This window comes from Capricornis sumatraensis, chromosome 7 (assembly GCF_032405125.1).
Source record: "Capricornis sumatraensis isolate serow.1 chromosome 7, serow.2, whole genome shotgun sequence".
In the NCBI taxonomy this organism is placed as follows: Eukaryota; Metazoa; Chordata; class Mammalia; order Artiodactyla; family Bovidae; genus Capricornis; species Capricornis sumatraensis.
In genome coordinates, this window is record NC_091075.1 from 60,951,479 (window position 1) to 60,978,485 (window position 27,007).

Consider the following 27,007-nt stretch of genomic DNA (forward strand, 5'->3'; position numbering starts at 1 on the left):
CAGGAATTGAACCCAGGCCCCCAGCATTGGGAGCCCAGAGTCTTAGCCACTGGGCCACCAGGGGAATAACGCTGTTCATAGTAGCATTATTCACAACAGCCAAAAGGTAGAAACAACCCAATGTTCATCAATGAATGAATGGATAAAATGTGATATAGCCATGCAATGGAATATTATTCGACCTCTTCCCTGATAGCTCACTTGGTAAAGAATCTGCCTGCAATGCGGGAGACCTTGGTTCGATTCCTGGGTTGGGAAGATCCCCTGGAGAAGGGGTAGGCTACCCACTCCTGTGTTCTTGGGCTTCCTTTGTGGCTCAGTTGGTAAAGAATCTGCCTGCAATGCAGGAGACCTGGGTTGAATCCCTGGGTTGGGAAGATCTCCTGGAGAAGGGAAAGGCTACCCACTCCAGTATTCTGGCCTGGAGAATTTCATGGACAGCCTACGGGATCACAAAGAGTTGGACACGACTGAGCGACTTTCACTTTCACTTTCAGAAGGGAATTAAGTTCTGACACATGCTACAAATGGATGAACCATTATGAAAATATAATGCTAAGTGAAATAAGTCAAACACAAAAGAATAAGTATTGTATTATTTTATTTATATGAAGTACCTGGAGAAGTCAAATTCATATAGATGCAGAAAGTAGGTTGGTGATTGCTAGGGGCTGAGGAAAGGGGGAAATGAGGAGTCATTGTTTAATGGGTACAGAGTTTCAGTTTGGGGAGATGAAAGACGTCTGGAGATGGATGGTGATGGTGGCACAACAATATGACTGTACTTAATGCCACTGAACTGTACACCTAAAAACAGTTAAATGGTAAATTCCATGTATATTTTATCATGATAAAAATGTTTCAAAGATTTGCAAAAAACTACTTTTTCACTTCTTGTGTGATACATCTCCATTTATTTCTAAAGTTTCAACCACTGTTTATGCACTGATAGGGCCCACATTTATACTTTCAGAAAAAGATCTTTCCTCATACTTTAGTCTCAAATAGCTAACTGGACACCAGATATCTCATACCTCAAACTCAAAATGTTAAGAATACCATCTTCTCTTCAAAATCTTGTGTTCTCACTTTTAACCTGTTGCCCAAGTCAGAAACCTGGGTCACCACTGGCTCCTTTCTCTTCTAAACTCTGTCTCAATATCCAGTTGATTATCAAAGCCTGTTGGTATTATCTTCTAACTAGTTCTTTAACTCATCTCTTTCTCTCCATCTTACCCTGCTACATACTATGTTTTGTTCAAGCCAGATCATTTTTCAGATTAACAGACGAGCCTTTTAACCAATCTCCTTGCCTCCAGTATTACCCACTCCCTGCCAGAGTGATTCTCCTAGAGTGAAGATCTGATCAGGGCCCTCCCTGTGGCAGAGGATGCTGGCTAAATACCAAAACATGTGCTCTCCCATCCACAGCATTGAGTAGAGAGTAGAGTCGGGACAGAAGTGGTGGAGAGGTGAAGAATCTGCCTGCCAATGCTGGAGATGAAAGAGACGCAGGTTCGGTTCTGGGTTGGGAAGATACCCTGAAGTAGGAAATGACAACCCACTCTAGGACTCTTGTCTGGAAAATTCCACGGACAGAGGAGCCTGGCAGGCTACAGTGCATGGGGTCACAAAGAGTCGGACGTGACTGAGCACGCAAGAGCACCAGAGAATATTGCCCAGTTCACCCTGCCTCTAGAAGTGGCCACAGGACTAGTTTTCTCCACTGCAATGTATTAGAAACTGTGTACATCACTTCCAGGCCAAAGCTTGTCAGGTTTCCACTTTTACCAACTGAGTGCAGTGGGTGAGGCCCCCGCAAGGCCTTAGGGGCAACTGACCATACACATAAGCAGTCTGGATCTCTGAATCACTGTAAAGAGCCACCTGACAACTTGGAACTCCTTCTTCAGACAAATGTGTGGCAGATGACCTTCTGTGTGGGCCTTAACTTTGTATTTCTGGGTCTGTCTATACAGTATTACCCTACCTTACATACTTGCTTAAAATATTTTCAATGGCTGCCGATTTCTTTCAAGGTAAAGGCCAAATTCCAGCAACATGGGTCATGAACTTCATTACCTAGTGCCTGCCAATCTCTGCAAATCATTTCTTGCCATTTCCCTCTAACTCTTAGGACCCGGGGGTCCTAAACGACTTGCCAAACGTTTCCATTCCTGGGACTTTAAATATGCTCCTCCATCTACATGGGATAGCTTTTCTCCCTCCTCCCCTCCTCCTTCTGGCTAAATCTTGTCATTCATTCTTCAAGAAAAAAGTAAGAGTTTTCAGGCATCTCCACTCAGCCTTCCACTTACATACACACACGTACACACACACACAGACTCACAGTGCTGAATTATATACGACTCCTATGTGCTTCTATGCTTCCCAGATGGCGCTAGTGGTGAAGAAGCCAGCTGCCGATGCAGGAGATGCAAGACATGTGGGTTCCATCCCTGGGTTGGAATGATCCCTTGGAGTAGGAAATGGCACACCATTCAAGTATTCTTGCCTGGAAAATTCCATGGACAGAGGAGCCTGGTGGGCTATAGTCCATGGGACTGCAAAGAGTCAGACACAACTGAGTGAGCACAGATGTGTTTCTATAAGATTTGAATCTGTGAATTGAATCAGTGAAAACTGTGACATCTTCAGTTTTAAATTCCAACCTCCAACAAAATGCTTGACCATAGGAGATACTCAATAAAGATTTGTTGAATGAAAATAGATGAATGATTAAATGATGAATTCTGACTTCTAATATCTTGGTCTCAAAGCCCTCATCTATAAAATAAAGGGTTGACCCAGATGATCTCTAAAGACTCATTCAACTATAAAATTCTGTCATTTGTACAAAGCATTATGAAGTGGTGCTTTGAATGTAGAATTCCTAGAGTGTATAGATCTGCCCCACTCACCTGGTACTTGGCAGACGCTATCTAAATTCTTAGATATTTTACGTTTTTTATTCTTTTTTTCCTTGACTAAACTGTAAACTCTTTGAGGGCGGGGATGTATATAGTCCTCTCCTAGGACCTAAGATGGATCCTTTTATGAGTAAAATATTCAAAAAATATTTGATAATTGTTTACAAAAAAAGAAGCTCCTAGTTTTGATTCACTAAGCCATGAAAAATACTTCATAAATTCAGAATCTATTTTTGTAAATATTTGGAAATTTTTGTTTCAGTATTGAGTCATTGTCATCATAAAATTTATTCATCTACTTTTCCCTTTTATTCTTTAAAAATGCCAAGACTTGGAAGCAACCTAAGTGCCCATCAACAGATAAATGTATAAATGGATAAAAAAGATGTGGGGTGTGTGTGTGTGTGTATATATATATAAGTAATATGAAAGTGAAAGAGGAGAGTGAAAAAGCTGGCTTAAAACTCAACATTCAAAAAACAAAGATCACGGCATCCAGTCCCATCACTTCATGGCAAATAGATGGGGAAAAAATGGAAACAGTGAAAGACTTTATTTTCTTGAGCTCCAAAATCACTTCAGTTTGTGACTGCAGCCATGAAATTAAAAGACACTTACTCCTTGGAAGAAAAGCTATGACCAACTTAGACAGCATATTAAAAGGCAGAGACATTACTTTGCCAACAAAGGTCCATCTAGTCTAGTCTTTTTTCCAGTGGTCATGTATGGATGTGAGAGTTGGACCATAAAGAAAGCTGAGCACCAAAGAACTGATGCTTTTGAACTGTGGTGTTGGAGAAGACTCTTGAGAGTCCCTTGGACTGCAAGGAGATCAAACCAGTCCATCCTACAGAAAATCAGTCCTGAATATTCATCAGAAGGACTGATGCTGAAGCTCCAATACTTTGGCCACCTGATGTGAAGAACTAACTGACTCACTGGAAAAGACCCTGATGCTGGGAAAGATTGAAGGCAGGAGGAGAAGGGGATGATAGAGGATGAGATGGTTGGATGGCATCACTGATTCAATAGACATGAGTTTGAGCAAGCTCCAGGAGCTGGTGATGGACAGGGAAGCCTGACGTGCTGCAGTCAGTGGGGCCACAAAGAGTTGGCATGACTGAGCGACTGAACTGAACTGAATGAGTAATATAGTGGAATATTACTCAGCCATAAAAGGAATGAAATATTACCATTTGCAGGAACACAGGAGGATCTAGAGATCATCATACCGTATGCTATCACTTATTTGTAGAATCTAAAATATGACGCAACAAGCTTATTTACAAAACAGAAACAGAGACATAGAAAACAAACCTATGATTACCAAAGTGAACAGGGGTGGGACACATATCACTGTATACCACTATATATAAAATAGATAAACAACAAAGATTTACATTTTAGCGCAGGAAACTATATTCAATATAGTCTAATAATCTGTAATGAAAAGAATCTGAAGTTGTATACCTAAAACTAACACAATATTGTAAATCAACTATAGTTAATTTAACAAATTAACTTAAAAAATGCTCAGTATACATTTCAAAACCTAGTCTTTGTCAACAAACTATTTTTTAATTAATACTTTTTCGTGAGCAATTATAGTTACAAAGTTTCCATAAATTCCTTCACTCCTTTCCCCTACATTTTTCCCATATTTAACATCTTGCTTTAGTGTGGTATATTTATTATAATTGATAATCTAATATTGATGTATTATTACTAACTAAAGTTTATAGTCTATATTAAGATTCACTGTTTATGTTGTAAATTCTATAGGTTTTGATTAATGGGCTCAACATTACAGGAGCCTACAGAATATTTATTTCACTGCCCTAAAAATCCCCTGCAATCCACCTATTCATGCTTTCCTCTCCCCAGTACCTGGCAACCAATAGTCTTTTTACAGCTTATCATATAGTTTGAATCATACAGTATGTAGCCATTTCAGATTCATTCCTTTCACTTAGTAATGTGTATTTAAGGCTCCTCTATGTCTTTTCCTGGCTTGATAGCTCATTTCCTATCACTGAATAATATTCCATTTACAACAGCTTTGTTTACCATTCACCTATTGAATGGCATTGCTTTCAATTTTGGGCAATTATGGATAAAGCTTCTATAAACATTTTTGTGCATGTTTTTGTGTGGACATAAATTTTTAATTCATTTGGGGAAATACCAAGAAATGGTATGATATATATTACCGAATGCAATATGGTAAAAAATGTGGGTGGTTGTTGCTATTGTTGTTTAGTTGCTAAGTCATGTCCGACTCTTGCAACCCCGTGGACTACAGCCCACCACACTTCTCTGTCCATGGGATTTCCCAGGCAAGAATACCAGAATGGGTTGCCATTTCCTTCTTTAGAAGATCTTTCCGATCCAAAGATCAAACCCATGTCTCCTGCACTGCAGGCAGATTTATGACCAATGAACCAGGGAAGCCAAAAAATGTGGGTATTTTCTTATAATTCTAAGTATTGGTTATAGCTTTTATTACATCATTATAATCATACTGATTATTCATTTTATTGTCTGAATTTTTTTCAGTTTTTTATCTTTAATATTTTAATGTTACTACATATTCTTTGAAAATGTTAATAATAAACATTTCATCAAATGGACATTTCATGCTTTAGGTAATTATTCCCCTATGAATGAATCTTTAAATTATTTCTAATTCCCCTCTGTCATAAATAATGCTGCTACAAAAATATTTGCACACACAGCACTTTATATATTTTTAATTAATTTATTATACATCAGAGATCACTGGTTTAAAAGATAAAATAAAATCTAAGATTCACGATATATTAAAAATTGTTTTCCATGAGTATTGTACAAATTTATATTCTAATCAGCAATGTCTTACCTCATTAATGTTGATTTTTGTTACTTACATATATTTTTGATAATTTTATAAAAGAAAATGTTGTATAGTAATTTTTGTAAGTGCTTTTAATTACCAGTCATTAAAATTTTTTCATTAGCTACACAGTTACAATTTCCTCTCGTATATTTTTTACTCACATAGTTTACCCATTTATTTATTTTTCTTGATTTGCAATGAATTACTTAGATAATAAAAAGTTGGCCATTACCTTTCTAGATTTGCTCATTTTTCAAGTTTGTTATTAGCTTTTCAATTTTTTATTTTTTCAAATATTTTAATTACAAATTATGTATGCTCAAATATATATATCATCCTATAAACCATATATTTATATAATTTCATTTTTACTTCTGTTTCCTTCTAGATTTCTGTGGCACCATGTGGCTTATGGGATCTTAGTTCCACAACCAAGGATTGAACCTGAGCCCTCAGCAATGAAAGTGCAGAGTCCTAACCACTGGACTGCCAGGAAATTCCCTATGTATACATATTTTTTATTGTGGTAGAATACACATAACATAAAATTTACCATCTTAAATTTCTGTGGCTGTATATTTTTGAAATAAATATATTTATGAGGTTCTGAATTATTACATTTAAAAAATTTTAGTAATCATTTCGTAATATATATATATATCAAATCATTATTTGTACACCTTAAACTAAAACAATGTTATATATCAATTGTGTGCGTATGTGCTCAGTTGCTCATTCATACCTGACTCTTTGCAGCACTTTGAACTGTATCCCACCAGGCTCCTCTGTCCATGGAATTTCCCAGGCAAGAATACTGGAGTGGGTTGCCATTTCCTCCTCCAGGGGATCTTCCCCATCCAGGGATCAAACCTGCATCTCCTGCATCTCTTCCATTGGCAGGTGGGTTCTTTACCACTGTGTCATATGGGAAGCCCTATATGTCAATTTTGTCTCACTAGACCTAGGAAATTTTAATTTTAAAACAGGGAACTAATTGCATCAACTCCATTCATTTAACAGACAATGATTAAGCATTTACTCTGATAAGATAAAAATTTAAATAAGAGATATTCTTACAGTCTAGTAAGAGAGACAAACAGTTCTGGGATTATATGATAAATGCAGTGATAGAGGTATGCATAGTATATCATTGCTACATTCCATTCCTTCATTCAACACAAGTTTAGGCCCCAGATATTCAATAGGGAACCAAACAGTAATGCTTTTGTTTTTAAGACAGAGATTACAGTCAAACAAAAGATACAGATAAATGTAGTGTATGTTAAGTGTCATAACAGTGAAAACATGGGCTGCCATGGGAACACAGAGAATATTCATTTAAATCAAATCAGAGTGGCTATTTTTCCTCCTGACCTGCCTGAGGATCAACCTCCATCATGAATGTCACTGTAACCATCTGGACCAGGAAGTTCATGACCAAACTGCTGCCTCAGTAGAAACAAATGTCCTTCACCCTGGGGACACAGCAGTGCCTAAGACAGAAAGTCAGGAAAAACTAGCTAAATGTATAAAACCACACCAGATGTCATCTTGGTATTTGGATTAAGAACCCATTTTATGGTGACAAGACAGTTGATTTACAATTCCTTAGATTACATCCCCAAAAATGAACCCAGACACAGACTTGCAAGATGCGGCCTGTATGAAAAGAAGCAAACCTCAAGAAAACAGCCAAAGGAATGCAGGCACAGAATGAAGTCGGGACTGTAAGGCCAATGGTGACACTGGCAAAAAGCAAGCTGGAGCCTGGACAACAGGTGGAGTTAGGTTCTGCAGATGGAGTGATTTTACCTGCAGTGACTGAAGATTTTTTTCAGGAGAGGACCGATAAACTAAAACCTTCTTAAAATCTAAATTTAAAAATAAATAAAATAAGGGGTGATGAGTCGACCTGCCAGTGCAGGTGGGTACAGATTCGATCCCTGATCTGGGAAGATCCCACATGCCGCAGAGCAAATAAGCCTGTGCGCCACAGCTACTGAAGCCTGCACGCTGGACACCCTGTGCTCCACACCAAAAGAAGCTACTCCAGTGAGAAGCCCGTGCGCTGCAACTGGAGGGCAGTCCCTGCTCGCCACTACTAGAGAAAAGCTCAAGCAACAGCAAAGACCCAGAACAGCCAAAAACAAATTAATAAACAAAATAATTTTTAAAAATAAAATCCAGAAAGGCTTTCCAGAAGACGTACTGAAGTTTCGCAGAACGGGTAGACCAAAGCTAACTGAGGTGGGGAGAGCACATCTATGCAGAGAGCACACAGACCTAGGCACAGGGGCAGGAGCAATGGGTGTGTGCAGAGCTCATTAAAGGCTGTTACAGCTGCAGAGAGGACGGTTGCGTGTGGTTCAGATCGTGTGGTTAATGGATGAGAAATGAAGGTAAACATGTAGGCAGGAGCCAGAACTTAGTGTCTTCTATGCTAAATCCTTGCACCACTTTCTGAATAATCATCACTTTTCACATAGAAATAAGAGTGATGTTCATTGAGCACTTACTATGTGTCAGTGTCTATTCAAAGTGCTTTACATGTATTATCTCACAATAATTCAGGTAGTTGATACTATTATTATGCCTTATTGTACATGAAAAGAAACTGAGGTGCAGGAAGCTGAAAAACTTGTCCTCAGCCACACAACCGTTAAACTCAGGCAGTCTAACTGTAGAGGCCAAACCATTAACCGTTCTGCCTCTCACTAGTATGTGATGCTTCAGATTTTTAAAATTTTAACTAATGACCAAATAACCAAGGTCACTTGGAGGCTATAGGTTCTGTACAATAATTATTTCTATTTATTCTTATTCCAGACAATGCTCCTTAAATTTTTCTTTATGTTTTCATATCTAAAGGTAGTACACAGCATCACTATTTTCTTTTTCAGTGGTTTTTTTTTTGCAATTATTGTGTATTTATTCTTTAAGTGAATTTCCACAATAATTTTGTTGAACTAAAATTTGGGATCAGAGGACTTTGGTTAAAAGTGCATTAAATGTATAAATTAAATTGGAAATTATTCAGTGTTTCCACCCAGAAAGTGCTGTATATTTCTTCCTTCATTATTTAATTTAAAATACATTTTTAAAATGTTCTTAAAATAAATAGTAGTTAATAAGATTATTCTTAAATGTGTTATAATTTTCATGCATGCATAATATCTTATGTTTTCTAATTCTTTATTATTGGCATATAGGAATGCTGTTTATTTGTCCATAAAATTGCTTTTTCTGAAATGTGAAACATAAAATTACCACTCAAAGCCTACAAAAATAGAAAAGGTATACTCTTTACTCAATAATGTCCAAAACATCCAGAAAAGATTTTCATCACTATCAAAGTCGACAAAGAAACTATGGCATTTCCTTCCTTGTTTACATATAAGTTATACATTTGAACTATTTGTCACTGATGCATTTCCATATAATTTTTCCAATAATAAGAGAGAAGGCAACATGCTGGTGAGTGCAATAGAGCCACCTCCCTCAAATTACGTTGCTCTCCCTGACCCATCCTAAGTCTCACAGTTCAAGCTAATCATTGACAGAGCTTTACAATCACAAGCTTTTATACTGAAGCGTTGATAAGACAGTCGAGCAGTTAGTGGCAAATGAAGCCAGGCTGTGCAGCATGATCTCCAGGGAATGAATGGATTTTCTTCAGCACCGATGAAAGAAACATACGCTATAGGAAAACAATGTCCAGCGGGGGACTGCCAAGATCTGTCATTCTGTCAGCGTTTATTCTCCTACGAGCTGTTACTGGATTCTCTGGAGACGGAAGAACTATATGGTCTAAAAATCCTAATTTCAGTCCGGTAAATGAAAGTCAGCTGTTTCTCTATGACACTTTTCCTAAAAACTTTTTCTGGGGCGTTGGGACTGGAGCATTTCAAGTGGAAGGAAATTGGAAGGCAGACGGAAAAGGACCTTCTATATGGGATCACTTCATCCAGACACACCTTAAAAATGTCAACACCATGAATAGTTCCAGTGACAGTTACATTTTTCTGGAAAAGGACTTATCAGCCCTGGATTTTATAGGCGTTTCTTTCTATCAATTTTCAATTTCCTGGCCAAGGCTTTTCCCAGGTGGAATAGTATCAGCTGTCAACGCGAAAGGTCTCCAGTATTACAATACTCTTCTCAATGCTCTGGTACTTAGAAACATTGAACCTATAGTTACTTTATATCATTGGGATTTGCCTTTGGCTCTCCAGGAAAAATATGGGGGGTGGAAAAATGAAACCATAATAGATTTCTTCAATGACTATGCCACATACTGTTTCCAGACATTTGGGGACCGTGTCAAATATTGGATTACAATTCACAACCCATATCTAGTCGCTTGGCATGGGTATGGGACTGGTATCCATGCTCCTGGAGAGAAGGGAAATTTAGCAGCTGTCTACACCGTGGGACACAACCTGATCAAGGTACTGTACAGCTGACTTCATAGTATACTTTCAGAATATAAAGAGCAGGAGTTTAAAAGAAACTCTATGAAAATGTATGTTTTATTTAAATAACTTTTTATTGAAATCAGCTCAACTAATTTTAGTCTAATGTACAAGTTCTACCCTCAGATTTCATACTTAAGGTAGTGCATGTTTTATTACTGTATTAACCCAACTATTTTCCTTAAATATTACACTTTTTAAATTAACTATTTTTAAATCTACAGCTATACATCAGAAAGTGAGAATATGAGTTTACTTTCATTCTGTGGAAAGCCAGTCCTTCATAAATTTAATTGTTGAAACCCTTTTTCTGACCATATGCAACCAATTCAGAACTTAATGTTAAGGCATAACCATTTCAAACATGTATTTGTTGTTGACATTGCTATTCTTAGTGATATTTAGCAATAATGAGGTAGATAAATGTTAGCTAATTGATAATACATATTAAATGCAAGAACTGAAATAAATGTATTCCACAGTTGACTTTGTGTTACATGGCAGAAAAGATGAGACTATTTGTTCTAGGAGTTAAAATTAAACTAGTAATATAACAACTGGAAAGAAAATGCTCTACTAAGTGTTTTAAAGGAGTATATTTCAAAACCTAGAGTTTATGTTGGGAAATGCTAAAATGATGAAAAGAATAGTGAAATGTAAACAAAATAATAGCTAATATTTATTGAGAGCTTATTATTTACCACAAATGACATTAAGCATATTATATATATTATCATATTTAATCCTCATAATAACCTTATGAACTAGGTCCTTTATTATCCCCATTTTAAAGATGAGTAAACTTAAGCTTAGTGAGATTAAATAAGTTGCCCAAGGTTACAGAGTAAAATGAGCTGTTGTGACCATGGAATTTATAAATTACAACATTATTAAACACAGAATATCTATATTAAGAATATTTTTAAAAGAGCAATCTTTCAGGAATTTTCAAGTTTTGTCTTATATTGAGGCTAATATCTAGAATCAGGCTTCACTTTTTAATCTAAATAGTTTACTTGGAAAAAATAAATTACTCTGGATACCTGCTACATTTTGAAAATGAAAAAAGCTTTACTAGAAGGGTTTCATAATGTGCTAGGAGAAGTAATTTGATGTTTTAATAATCAAATGTTAAATATATAGAAACAGAAAAATGTATAGGAACATAAAATTACTCCATGTCTAAATTTTCACATACAAAAATACCTGTTAACCCTTCTTTCCTTTTTGAACTTTTTGGATTATCGTACATGTACATTGCACTATGTTTCAGTCACACCTGCCCTTGCAGTTCAGTTAACATATTGCACTACAATCTCAAGGTCATTTATGTATCTTTGACTGTACTTGTATACAGAACAAATATTAATGTATGGGTATACTGTGATTTGGCAAATAGACCTCAAAGGGGAGAAAGCATACAGCTATTAACTATGAAGATTATGCATATATATTTTAGAAAAATATTCCTTTTATTTAGTTCTTTAAATTATTAAAATAATACATGCTCATATAAATTGAGATATAAAGTGAAAAAGTTAAATTTATCCGTCTCTCTGCACCTGATAATCCCAAACTCAGGGAAACTACTGTTAGTAGTATCTCATATAGTCTTTATAAAGCTTTCTATGCAAATATACACATGTGCATATGTGCTTATTTAACCTTTTTAGAAACAAAAATATTCTAAATTGTTAAAAAGTTTTTGGTCACCTACCTGGAAAAATGTTAACAATTAGAATTATCATGAAGAATATGTTTCAGTGGTTAATTTAAAGCCCTAAAAACTATCTGATAAAAACACACAGAAAAAAAGTTTTAATTAACAGATACTGTTTCCAAACTTATTCTATCAAAGCTATATTTTCAGATATTTTTCATTTTCCTCTAATTTGAAATAAACTCTGTCTTTAACATAAAATTAGATAGTAAGATAAATTTTATTGTTTAAAATAAAAGGATTACATTTTAATTATTTTCCAAATAATTACTTTTATCCCTTTAAGTTTCTAAATCACTGACCTACATAAGGAGCATGAGGGGTCTCTTGCAATCAGTCAGAAAGTGAAATCTACTGCATAACCCAGTGACTTATAGCACCAGAGAGAAATCTCGCAATAGTTTGGCAGCCCAGGGTGAACTAGATTTTCTCATTTACCCCCTCTCTCGCCTTCCTTTAACATAGAAAAGATTCATTTGATATTTTATGTTGCAACGAAATATTTCTCCCTTGTTATGCCAACTTGTGACCCAGAAGAAGCATTTCTTTAGGCTTAGTTTTTTGTCCAAGAACATTTATTGAGTTAAAAAAAAAACTAATATAAAACTAAATTCATAAGTCATTTATAGACCACTTTATTCCCCAGTCCTCAGATACTGAAAAGATTTCACAGTGGCTCTTTGTAGCCTTTCTAGTTCCAGGATGATGTTGAAAGCACCATCTCAGTCTTAAATGTTCTGGTTTGCAGGAAACCTGAATGGTCTAGTCAGTCCTGAGACTGACCTGGAATCTAGATTTCACTTTATTGAATATCTGGGGATTACCTTAGAGCAAGCTAAGTCTGATACCTACTAATAGATCCACCACTCTGAGTTTTTAACAACATTTGGACAGAAAGAGGGTGCATTCTTCGGCCTTGACCATCTCTAAGCACTGTAATCATAGCTTTAAATATTTTCTATGATTTTTACAACAACCTTCCCAGGTACCTATTATCATCTCTGTTTATACAATGACATTTCTACCAAGCATCATGTCACTCCTTTGCATAAAATCCATTAGTGGCTTTCCAAAGTTTTAGGAATGAAGTCCCAAGTTTTCACAAGATCTTTAGGACACAGCCCCAGCCTGCATTTCCTCCCTCCTGTCCCCATCAGTGACGCTAACCCCTAGTACTCTACACTCCATAATAACACAATACTAGGAGTGCTTTGTGAAAGGGAAACTCGCTCAGTTGTGTCCGACTCTTTGTGACCCCATGAACTGAAGCTCACCAGGCTCCTTTGTTCATGGGATTCTCCAGGCAAAAATACTGGAGTGGGTAGCCGTTCCCTTTTTCAGGGGATCTTCCTGACCCAGGGATGGAACTCAGGTCTCTCCTATCACAGGCAGATACTTCACTGTCTGAGCCACCCTGGAAGCCCAAGAGGGTCTTAATTTTACACTACCATTCCTCTCCACCGAGAAGGAAATGACAACCCACTCCAGTACTCTTGCCTGGAAAATTCCATGGATGGAGTAGCCTGGTGGGCTACAGTCCATAGGGTCGCAAAGAGTCGGACATGACTGAGCGACTTCACTTCACTTCACTTACTCCTCTCCACGCAACCTCTGTGTGTGCATGCTAAGTCTACAAGCGCTCTATCCAGCTAGAATGCCCTTCTAACTCCCTGCTTTATCCATCTAATGTCCTTCAAGACTCAACTTTGGCAGTCTCCACTGCTAAGTTCTCAACTCATCAGAGTTAGTGCCCTCCTGAGGGCTCCCGTAATAAGACATGTTTGCTTCCATCATAGCACTCCTTTCATGTGGTATTTTTCCATCTCCCTCGACTAGCCTGAGAGTTCTTTGCAAGAGACTGTGTTTGATGTGTTTTACGTTTCCAGCACCTAATACAGAATATTAGGTACATGCTAGGTATTAATATGGAGAAGGCAATGGCACCCCACTCCAATACTCTGGCCTGGAAAATCCCATGGACGGAGGAGCCTGGTGGGCTGCAGTCCATGGGGTCACTAAGAGTCGGATATGACTGAGTGACTTCACTTTCACTTTTCCCTTTCATGCATTGGAGAAGGAAATGGCAACCCACTCCAGTGTTCTTGCCTGGAGAATCCCAGGGACGGGGGAGCCTGGTGGGCCGCTGTCTATGGGGTCGCACAGAGTCGGACACGACTGAAGTGACTTAGCAGCAGCAGCAACAGGTATTAATACTGTGGAATGAATGGTTTGGGATTTCTATCTTATACCTTGTAATCGAAGAACCAACCACAGGTTCAAAATTCGTATTTCATTGCATTCTAGCTAATTCTTGAAATATTGCTTATATTTATTCAGTGGTATGTTTTATGTTAGGATTCTTGGTTGCAAGAGATAGAAACCTAACTCAAGTTGACTTAAGCAAAAATGAGCAATTTCCTGTAACCAAATCACAGGGATGAATGGACCCAGTAACTAGGACACCCTCACAAGCCCTTTATCTTAGTCTCTCTTGTTTATTTCTTCTTGTGGGTTTGCCCTGCACTCTCCTTTGTAGAGGAAAGAGTTCTCTGTCCCAAAAATCAGGTTTTAAAATCCCAGACACGAGATTCTAGCCTGTTTGGCCTATGCACGCATGCCTCAGAGCAGCAAAGCGCCAAGTTTTCATGTTAATAAAGGCAGTAATGGTATATGTTTTTATTCTATCTGTAAATCAACAAATATGCAAAATAATTTAAATATATGAATTTTATTCCCTTCCCCAACCTTAAAATGAAGTATTTGAGAGCCTCTGAGTAAACATACAGGGAGGTGGGGGATATGAGGTTGCTCATAAGATGGTAACTCCTTCAGTTTATTACACCACTAAATACTGCCAGCTTCTATGATAGTTCTGATCATTTCATGGCTTTAAGTTATTATCCATCATAGATGTGTACTGTTTACACAGTACCAGGATTTCTTAACCTGAGTGCTGTTGACATATTGGGCCAAATAATTCTTCCTCCTCATGATCTGTCCTGTGCTTTGCAGGATGTTTAGAAGCATTCCTGGCCTCTATCCCCTAGATGACAGTGGCATGTTTGTCCCCAGGGTTACAACCAAAATTGTCTCCAGACATTACCAAATGTCCCCTGGAGTTGAGGGGGGATGCACAATTTCTCCCCCTTCCCTCCCTTGAAAACAACTGATTTAAAGCTATAAATTGTCAACTGGTTAAAGATATGAACCATAAAGAACAGTAACTTTGAAATACAATCAATATGAGGGACATACAATTGTCTCAGTTTTACAGAATCACCTCAAGGAGATATTCACCAGACTTGTTAAGTCCCATACACAGACCCTAATTTATAGCATATCAGGATGTTTTTTGATAACAAATGATGCTTTAAAAATATTAAATGAGAAAATAACATTGATGATTGTATCTAGTTTGGCTTTTCACACAGTGGGAATAAAGACTGTTCCTACTAGTTCCGTGTTATCTGTAAAATACTTGAAAGAGTTGCCCCAACCCATTTCTCTTACATAGTTATTTATGAACAAAACAATAAACTTACTTTTTGCACACTTGTTCTTTTTTAAGAGTAAAATTCAAGAATTCAGACAAAATGTTATAGAAGCAATATTATAAATATATTAATATTTATCCATTTTTGACGCCATAACTTTGTGTTTCACAAAGCATTACTTCATGGTGGCATTTTGCTGGCTCGTTTGTATACCCAAGTACCACATGCATTATTAATTATTTTTTCTTTAAAAATGTTTATTTTGAGGGGAGTCTCCGGGGGGTCTAATGGTTAGGATTTGGTGTTTTCACTGCCATGGCCCGGGGTTCAATCCCTGGTTGGGTAACTGAAATCCCGTAAGATGATTGGCCAGAAAAAAAGAAAGTGAAAAAAAAGTTTATTTTGAAAGGAAATCTTATATACTATTATATATGAAAGACCAGTGTTTTCTAATATCCTTAAATATGTGACATTTAAAATAAAAAAATGTTCATCTTTGTTATGCCCAATATCACATTCCATACAAAAAGATATAAATGTACCAGCCTTGGAAAACCATAATGAATATGTACATTTTATTCTGTATTTGAGTATATATTCAGTGGGATTCCCTGTGGCTCAGAGGGTGAAGACTTTGCCTGCAATGCAGGAGACCTGAGTTTGATCCATGGGTCGGGAAGATCCCCTGGAGAAGAAAATGGCAACCCACTCCAGTATTCTTGCCTGGAAAATCCTACGGATGGAGGAGCCTGGCAGGCTACAGTCCACAGGGTCGAAAAGAATCGGTCACGAGTCACTTCACTTTCACTTTTTACTTTTTCAGTCCTAATACCAAACACAGTGTGTCATTTAAAAATATGTCATAAAATACATTTTCTTATGTAGTTAAAATAATTTTAGTAACATAAACCTATTCATTATTAAATGGGAAAATGCCAATATTTATCTTTATGTATGAGTATTTTAAATATTCATATTTTATTTTCTGAATATTTTAAATTTATTTGAAATAAACTTTTCAGTACAATCTTTAATGAAATAGAATTACATAAAAGAAAATATAGATCAACACTTGTTTGTATACCACACACAAATGATGAAATGATATCTTTAAATTCCTCAGGGGCTCAAGAGATTGCTTAATACTGTGAAAGAGGCTTTCAGGACAAGATACGTTGGGAAACTCTACTCGAGGTCAAGGCCTCACCAGTTTGTTCCTGAGCCTGGAATACGACTTGATTTATGCCCTATTTTTCCACCTCTTTGAGGAACTCTGTCTTGGCATTTATTGGCGTCATTCCCTCAGAGAAGGTCACACAAGGCTGCATATGTATTAGGTATTCAATAAATAATTCAATTGATTATTTCCTATTTAAGGAAAATCTGCTTTGCCCCAGAAAGGATTTAAAATTGTAATTGAATAAAGTGGCTTCAGACACACACACACACACACACACTAAACCAGATACTGGCATAAACATACTGTCTTTTCAGAACATGCAAATTCACTGTGTATACCTGCTTCTGTTAAAAAGTTTACATTGAAAGCGCATCTCAAAACAAGGTGCAGAATGTTGACAGCTCTTAAAACTGAGTGATGTGTTTTCAGGGGTCATTATACTATCCTTTCTACCTTTACGTGTTATGACAATTTTCACAATTAAAAGCAAAAAATAAAATAAATAAAAATAAAAGCAAAGAATACATAAAGTAAGAAAGTAAAGAGATTATTTTGTATTTTGAAAAGAAAAGGAAACAGTCATCTTTATATAGTACGCTTCTTAAGGGTTCTGTCAAAATTCCTAACCAAAATTTAGTGCTAAAACTGCAGAAACAGCTGTGAAAAAGCCACCATTCCCATGATTTATAGCTAAGCCTTCTTTGGCAACAGACGGCTGCAACTGTTTTCTTGAACAAGAAGGCTGTCCTGTTTCATAGACACATTTAAATAGATTAAATGTCATTTTTAAACCTCTTCAGCCCAACCTCCCACGAATATTTTGAAAACTAAGCATAATATTTCAAAATGGAGTTTCTAGCAGGAGTACTTTTTAGCTTGTCTTGGTTACAGAGAAGCAAAACCTCCAAGGATCATCTGAAATGGTTTTCTCCATGGGAAAAAAAAAGGAATTTTTAAAAGCTCCCTTGTTAAAGTTGGGTTGCAAGACAACAATATATCAAAATTAATTTTTGTTAAATCTGCTAGCTAAAAAACTTGCCCAAGCTTTTCTGTCCATGAGAACATTAAAAAAAAACTAACTTGCTACCTTCCACCACTTCCCTTCTAACACCAAAAACAAAACAAAGGAACAATAATACAGAAATGGGATAAAGGACAGAAACTGGTTTTAATTCTTAAAATGGGCACTTGACACAATTATAACAGATAACTTTTTTTATGTTCTATTATACTATTCTTAATAGCTATTATGATAAAACTATTTTATTGCACACCTATTATTGTGTCAGAAACTACTAGGTTGCCATTTCCTTCCCCACTTTTCATATGTTATCTCATTTAATTTTTACATCAACCCTGCCAGGTAGGTATTCTTACAGGCATTTTATAGTTGATGAAACTGAAGCCCACAGAAATTTGTATTTTGTATAATTGTGAGATTACACAACTATACAAATGTCTTTTTTTTAACTCACAATAAGTGTCAGATCCAAAATTTAAATTTCATCAGTCTGAATACAAGTTAGCAAGTTAGCTGACATGAATCAGCTACCTAGCCTCAGCAAAAAAGACCAATTTACAGCCTACAACCTCATGGCAGCCACTTGTGTTGATGCAGACTTGATAGATATTTGACTTCACTTTGCCTATTTAAAAACAATCTAGCTATGTGTTTTATTTGTCCACAAAATCTATGAACAGTTTATCCCTAACTCATGCGTTAATCATGAGGTTTATTATTTGTCCCGTGATTTTAATTTTTACTTGTCAAAACTTTAATGTCCCATTAAAGTGCTATTTACTCATATATGTGTGCCTTTGGCAATATCATCTAAAGTTTAAAAATGTTAACATAATTATTCATTTAATTAGCTAATGCATGGTATATATATAACATTATATGCACACAAATATGTGTGTGTATATATATATATATATATATATAATATATATATATATTTTGCCTCACTGAGCAGCTTGCAGGATTTCAGTTTCCCAACAGGGATTGAACCCGGGCCATGGCAGTGAAAACCCAGAATCCTAACCACTAGGCCACCAGGGAACGCCATAGTACCTATATTATAATCCCAACTCATCTTTATTAGGACCTAAGACACGTCTAACAAGATACAGGAAATAGTGATAAAGCAAGTTAAAAATAGTATTCTTATCAATGTTTCTAATCAAATTTGAATACAAGGTTAAAACAGCTTTGGGATAAGAATTGCCAAAGAGTTTCAATAACCAGAATACCATTGTTTGACAGAACAGGCTAGTAAAAAAAACTATTTGTAGAGGACAGTTGGTATTTTAAAACCTTCAAGAGACCAGTGTTTACCTTTTCTAATCATTAAGTAGAAAAACTTATACTTCAGTGAATGATTAACAGGTTTAAATAAATGTAATTATAAATGTTCAGAGAATAACATTGGGATCGTATTTAAACAGCTTGATTTGATGTGAACACTCTCATACATGGAAAATTAGGCCCAACTGGAGATCAAAAATATTGTAACTAATGGAAACAGTGAATACAATGAAACTATGAACTGAGGGAAACATGTACTAGTTTATAATATAACACATGTGTCATTTAATTGCATGCAAAAAATCTTACTGAGAAAACTCATATTAGAAAATAGTTTATATTGAAAGAAAAGGAGTAATTAAAATTATTGAACATTAACAGTGATTCTGTTGCTGAAAAGCAGAGGGACACTGAGAATAGACTAGAACCTTCTAACTTACTAATCAATAAATAGTGAATCACAGAAGTAATGAAATTGACTTCCTGGGTGATCTAATAGTACTACCTAAAAATTGAGGGAGCCTTGAGGCTGGTGAAAACCAGGATCCTTTAGTATTTTGGAGGAGTCCATTCACTGGTTCTCTATAGCATCATAGCTTGACCCGAGATTCTGTGACTGAGTCTTAAATAAAGGGTTGGGTTTACTGTTATCAATTCATTTTACATGGCAATCACATGTTATTGTATGCTTCCTTGTTTTACCTTTAAATATGAACGTGTTATTCTGGAGTGAAAAAAAAAACTAAACATTCTTTAATATAGAATGAAATCCAGAAGAACAGAACTTTTTATGTAAGTCACTTTTTTTTTAATTTGAGACTTTTGAAACTTCAGAGAAAGTGAAAAGTGATAGCACAGAGCAATTAAATTCACTGACAGGAAACATGTTTCAACCTATTCTCTTGACTTCTTAAAATTTCAAAATAATGCATTTTTACTACAAAACATTTAAACAATACAGAAAGACATAAAGTTAAAAATGAACAGTCTTCTCTTTTCTTACTCCCTAAATCCATACCTCAGAACTAACAATGCTAGCAGCTTGTTCAATGTCAAAATATATTTCTCTATATATATAAGCCTACACATATAGACATTTTTTAAAACTTTGAATCATATTATTACATTAAGATTGTGTTATCATTTCTAACTAATTTTTCTTCTACTTCTTTCTGTACTTCTCTCTCCTACTAGAGGTCATAGGTCACCTGGAGGCAGGAGCTATCTTGTTAATATTTTTTCTAAATGCCTACTAAAGTGGCTTGTATTTGTTTTCTCTTTGTATTTGTATGTGTGCATTTTTGTTGTTTTGTTTTTAAGCAGGATATTGGGAAAAGTTTTCAATTAGCAACGATCACATTTTGGATAAATTTAATTGGCTACAATACTGTCACTGTGCAAAGCTGCCTTGTTTTGTTAAATAAGTGTTTATAGACTTGAATTTAAGCAATTAATCGCCATAATGAACGAAGTGTGAAGGAAAGGATAAAATAGTAGCCATGGGTTGAAGGAAAGCAAGAAGTAAAAATGATTTTTCTAAACTTGCTTTTACTGTTGTGTATAATTTCTTTAAGGGCAAAAAAATAATTAAGCAGAACAGGAGGTAATGCTGATGAACTTTCTGTTTGGGGACTGAGATGATGTCCCAGCTGGTAAGACTGGATGAAAAGTGAAAGTGAAAGTCATTCAGTTTTGTCTGACTCTTTGTGACCCCATGGACTATATAGCCTATCAGGCTCCTCTGTCCATGGAATTCTCCAGGCCTGAATACTGGAGTGGGTTGCCATTTCCTTCTCCAGGGGATCTTCCCAACCCAGGGATCAAATCTCCTTCTCTCGCATTGAGGGTGAATTCTTTACTGCCGAGCCACAAGGGAAGTCCTCTTAAAGTGTTCCTGGCACCCCCTGTCACATGTCTTTCTCAGTGTACTGTCCCTCGTTTTTGTGCCATGTCTGTTACATACTCCTTGCGTTTACACAGCCTGTTCAATCACCTTTGAGTCTAAAATATAAATGTCTGTTTTGAAAGCACATAGTTTAATGTGCATCATGTCCAGAAATGACAGTGACCTAGAGGTTGAAGGATTTAGCTCTAATTCTAGCTTTGCACTAACTGAGACGTTGGGCAAGTTACTTATTTCTTGTGCTTCAGCATCTTTTCTGTAACAAAGAGTTTTAAAGAATTAGACCGAATGATCTCTAAAGTCCATCTTCTACCTCTAATTAGCAGGCAAGAACACAAAACTTGGAGCAATACAGCCTCAGCTTAACTTAACTTATGAACAAACCACCTAACCTCTCTTCCCTTGCTCTCTTATAAAATGGGAATAATAATAGTACCTACCTCTCGAGATTTAAATGAGGACTGTAATGAGATAGGACATGGAAAGTAGTTAGAATAGTGCTTAGTATCTTTATTGACTGAACCACAAATGTCTGTTATTCAGTCACAAAGTTGTGTCCACTCTTTGCAACTCCATGGACTGCAGCACGCCAGGCTTCCCTGTCCTTCACTATCTCACAGAGTTTGGTCAAACTCATGTCCATTGAGTCAATAATGTCATCCAACCATCTCATCCTCTATCGCCCTCTTCTCCTCCTGCCCTCAATCTTTCCCAGCATCAGAGTCTTCCAATGATTTGGCTCTTCTCATCAGGTGGCCAGAGTATTGGAGCTTCAGTATCAGTCCTTCCAATGAATATTTGGGATTGATTTCCTTCAGGATTGACTGGTTTGATCTCCTTGCTGTCCCCTGGACTCTCAAGAGCCTTTTCCAGCACTACCAAAAGCATCAGTTCTTTAGTGCTCAGCCTTCTTTATGGTCCAACTCTCACATCCATACATGACTACTGGAAAAACCATAGCTTTGACTAGACGGACCTTTGTTAGCAAAGTGATGTAGGAAAACTATGGCAAACCTAGACAGTGTATTGAAAAGCTCAGTATGTTTAGCACTAGATATATGTTTATTTTTACTACTGTTTATATTATAAATTTTCTGATTCTGCAATTTAAACACTTTTCTATTTTATCATGAAAGTCACTCACCTTTAAGGAACTATTTAATTAAGACTTGTGCAAAGATGATGCTGTGCTAAGTGCTATGCAACCAAAGCATCCCTGCCCTTTCAGTCTAACATTGACAATGGTGTACAGTTCACCATCTTTAGTCAAGACAGTCATGTGTAAAAATGGTTCCTAAGGGATTCATTTAGCCTCTGACAGCAGTGAGAACAATATCCAATGTCAACATTGCCAGTTCTAGGAAAGAGGGGAATTACACATAAATGTCACATGCTGTACTAGGCACTTGGACAACAACATGGTTTTCTGAAAATCCCAAATTTGCTGGTAGGTCCTCCATGAACTTTCTACATGATCCTAAATTTCAGACCCGTATATAGATATTTTATTCTCAACAGGCAAGAGTGAGACCCTCATTCTAAGACTATTTAGTTCTTTTAATAACCAAGTGCAGCAGAAAGAAAATGTAATTTTAAAACAGTCTGTCATGGTTCATGTCAAATGGCCTTTCCCCAAGATTCAGAATTTAGAACTGGTGCGACATAGAGAAAACCGGATGGTTTAGTATAGTGTTCAGAGAGGCCTGGGTTCACGTCCTGGCTCCATCACTATTCAGTCTCTTTAACTTCAGTTTCTTCTCTAAAATGGGAAAAATAAAAGCTGCGCTGCAGAGGCTGTATTATCAACAACGTATCTCAGGTCACCAGCAAACTAGCTGATCCATAGTGGGCATTCAGTCAACAAGTATTCTATGCCAGGCTCTCCCCTGAGCATCTGTTTGTAAAACTGTGAACAAAATAGATACAGTTAAGAACCCTGTAGGCCAAGAGTGGATCTATGTTGCCTGGGCCTGAAATTTACATAAAGGAGAAAAAAAGCAAAACAAAGTCATAAACACAAGTGTTGGTACAAAAGTAAACATCTATTTAGAATGAGAAAAATATTACAACAAATTACTGTAGTAATTGTAGTCTTAGAGATTCAGATTCCTTATTTTCTGAGGTCTCTTCAAGGAATTTATCAGAAATACTTAATTAGAAACGTTTCCAAGTACTGTCTGGCTCCCCACCCCACCCAGGACATTTCATGGGGACTCAGGCCAGTGAGGAGCCCTGACGTTTTAGGTTCCTTAGGTTTCCAGCCAATCTGCCTTTGTGGCAAGCCCCAAAGTGGTAGGTCTTTTTTTTACTTTGGTAATAATTACATTATTTGTAATTTTCAGAGTGGTTTCTATATTGACTATCTTTAACTTTTTATTTCTAAATTCTGAGGAAAGGCTTCAAGTCTCCAACCCAGGCCATTTTGGCTTCAGTTATACTTGGAGATACAGTCTTTTTGCATGAAAATATTACTAACAGGATCACTATTGTCAATTTAATAATAACAGAAAACTTAAAATGTCATTCTGCCTTCTGCAAAGTTGGCATGCATATATTCTCCTTGAGCAAGTAATCTGAACTTCAATAAGGTACCAATTTACTGATATTGATTTCTTCTAAGTGCCCGCCTAATATCTGAAGAAACCTACAGATGCTTCACTTAATAGATTATTGCCTTTATTCTAAACCTTTTCTTCTTTGTGTTGCCAGGCTTAGATTCTGGCTCAGGCATTAGTTTAATCTAGTAATATTATAATTGAAATTAGAATTCTGTGACAATAATAGGACCTTTTTTTGCAGGAACAAATATATTAGTTTTTACATGACTTCTATGGGGAAATCCTGACACTATGCAAATTGATAAGAATCAATGATTTGTAAGAATAAGTTGAAGATATCATGATTGAAAAGAAAATAGGAGGAAAATAATGAATTTTAACATGATCTGTGTTACTCCAACCATACAAAACATGAATTCAAACCATTAGAAATAAAATGGGTAAATATTTTCTTTATGAAAAGTAATAACTTTTGTTAATATTTAAATTCTCTCCTAAGAATAATGAGCATAAGATATTGTTTCCAAGAGAGTTTCAAGATTGTCCAAAAAATAAGAAAATAACAATCACATAATATATTTTTTTCACATAATATATTTCAAAGAAATAATAGTCATATAATCTTTTTAGCAATGAACTATAAAGTTGACACATCTTAAGCACCCAATAAATAATGTGGAGTGAATGAATATTAAATAATTTAGAAGAGCAGGATTGTAACTAATAGAAAACTTGATACTTAATATAAAGAAGTGCTGGGTAAAAATTAAAAAAAAATTTTTAAGTGCTAGGTAAATGAAAAAATGAATCAAACAGAAATTAATTCTAGCCCAAATGGACAATGAATAAACTCAGTCAGCAGCAACAAAAATAAATGAGGGCAAAACTGTCGGCCAGGAGCCTTGAGAGTTCAGGGAGCGCCATCTGCGAACACTAGTATGCCCACACAACTTCCCAAAGCTGTTCTCCACAGCAAGTTAATTAATTTTCAGCTTCCTCCTTTAAAGTACTTTAAATTTAGGTTTCTGTGGTTTTCATAGGTCTTTAAGTATATTGCCTGTTCTATCTTCACAGTAATTCTCTGGAATGTCTATTTTTAGCTCAATATAATGAAGGAGGGACCTGACTGCCTCTAGGAGGGAAATGACTTACGCAAGACCTTAAAGTTAGTAGCAGGGCCAGTGTCAAAGCCTAGGCGTCCTGCTCTCAAGATCCAGGTCCTGTCCCCCGTGGTACCACGTAGGTGAGCAGCACTTACATAGCATTCCTGACTGCCAGTTATCCCCCAAAAGAGCAATCAATGATTCCAAGTAGATGGTTGAAAAACAGCCACACTGAAGGACAAAATGTATGCAAAGCAATTTGGAAATATGTAAAGGTATTTCAAAAAACAGATAGCTCATTCCTGGGTTTTTATTTAAAAAAAAAAAAGGAAATAATTCAAACAAATTAAAAGCTATATGGCCAAAGAGAGTCATTACATTATTTATGGCAGAAAGGAAGGCGGAAAGGGTGTGACGGAGGGAAGAAGGAACGGAGAGAGAGAAAAGAGAGGGAGGAGGAAAGGAGACAGGAAAGGAAAGACAAGCTAATTTTTATCAAAAGAGGGAGATGACTAAGGAAATCATATTTCATCCAACTCATACTGTTAAGGTTATTATGAAAACTAAAAATAACATAGAAAATGTTAGAGTGACTTTAGCTGAGAAATATATTTTGAAAAGCTGGGAGGGAAACAGAAATATGGAAACAATGTGCTCTGTGGAGTTTTAAAGTAAATATGCTTTAATGGTGCTAATACTTTATTAAATAGCTTTAACAATAAAGAAGTTTAAAGTTCACATGCAAATATTTCAGCCAAAATGTGACTAAAACCGTGCACAGATTTGAAAATTTAATTTTTGACCAATGATTGGGCATTCCTTAAATACAGATACGTGTGATGTACCAGGTTTCTTCAATACATGCCATCCAAAGCACTGCCTTACATTTGTGTCCCTTCCATCATCCTGACCCTAACCCCTTCTTCATCTTTGTTTCTAAAGTTGTCCAGCTATCTTATTTGCTTCCTATCATGCATTTGGACTTCCGGTGGCATCAGAGAACTTCTATGTTAGATTAGAGGAGGGAGCAGAATGAGATATTGGGCCCCTGGCTGTCTCTGCCTGCTATCTGCCTCAAAAAGAAAAAGCAGACTTCTCCTTTAAGCTACTGAATCTAAAGAACAAAGGTTGAAGCTCCTTTAAATCAATCATTCCAAAGGTAGATGGCCTTGTACAAGAAAGAGGGTAACCTTGGAAAATCACAGAATGACGGTTGTGCAAGGTTGCAGGGCCCAGGTTGCACTCCCCCCACCAACTGTGGTCCAGTTTCCCCAGCAGACCTCCTTTCTGAGCGTTGGACCAAAGCACGCGCATAGATATTCCAGTGTCATCAAGAGTTATGTCAAACTCACTCTTTTGGAGCAATACTTTTTACCTGGTTACTTGGCAAACAGGATCAAGTTATAACTATAAATACTGCACAAAGAACCTCCCCCACATTCTCCACATGAGAATGGAGAGGCTCTCTTCAGCCCAGAGCAAAGATAACCCTAGATACCTTGATAGCCTATACAAATAGCAGCAAAGGTGAAAGAGACACTGTGAAACACCAAGGTCACCTTGGGGCATAACAAAATGTGTATATAGCATGTGTATCTAGATACATGGAGAGATCTATTTTTCCAGAAAACTTGCTTGGAAAACTACTGCAAAGATACATGTCTGTTTTATCACAACTTACGTCATCTTTCGTTTAATCACTGAAATATGCAGTAGAATATTTATTTCAAAGAAAATTCTCCCTTGTTTTTTCCTATTAGAGCTGATTAATTGCTGTTGGGACTGGTTTAATACATTATACAAATTTCAACTCACTTTCCCTTTAGTGTCTGATGACATCATATTTGCCAGGCAGCTACTTTATGGCTCAGAATCTTACATGTGTTTAATGCTTTTCAGTTTACACATCAGAGGTGCACACCCACCCACAGGAGGCGTACTACTGATCACTGGGGCTTTTATGGATGAAAGCACTGAGGCTACCAAGGGATTAAGTGATGGATTAGAATAAGCAAAGAATGCCTCCCTTTGAATTCTAGCAATGCACAATTGCTTTTGTTTCAAATCAGGAAAAATGCAGTTAAGACCCGCTGTGATTCCAGCCCCAGAGAAGTCTGGAGCAGCTGAGACCACTTCAGATAGAGTCTGTCCCAGACAGTACTGAGAGTCCTTCCAGAAACTGCAACCTCAGGTTGGAGGCAGGGGAGGAGGTTACAGCCTGAAAACGTTTTTGAGAAGAATATTCTTTAAGGATCTTTAGGAACATTGGGATGCTTGCTAAGTGCTCCCAGAATCTTCCAATGAAAACTGAGTAAGAACAGGTAGATAGAGGTAATAGCTGGAGGCATCTCCTTCTTCAGAAAATCTTCCATGAAATTGTTTAATTTAGCTCTTCTTGCATAAGGCGAGGAGACATCAGTTTTGAAATCCTCACCCCTCACATTTATGTTTATCTCTCCCCACC

At 36.6% G+C, this 27,007-nt stretch overlaps 1 protein-coding gene across 1 annotated transcript in view; it reads left to right on the forward strand.

Annotated features, from left to right (window-relative positions):
- The first annotated feature begins 9,428 nt into the window (after positions 1 to 9,428).
- Positions 9,429 to 27,007, forward strand: part of KLB (klotho beta) — a 33,913-nt gene continuing 16,334 nt past the window's right edge. Inside the window, 1 exon segment of the mRNA XM_068975112.1 lies at positions 9,429 to 10,253. Coding sequence (XP_068831213.1) covers positions 9,429 to 10,253 — 825 coding nt within the window.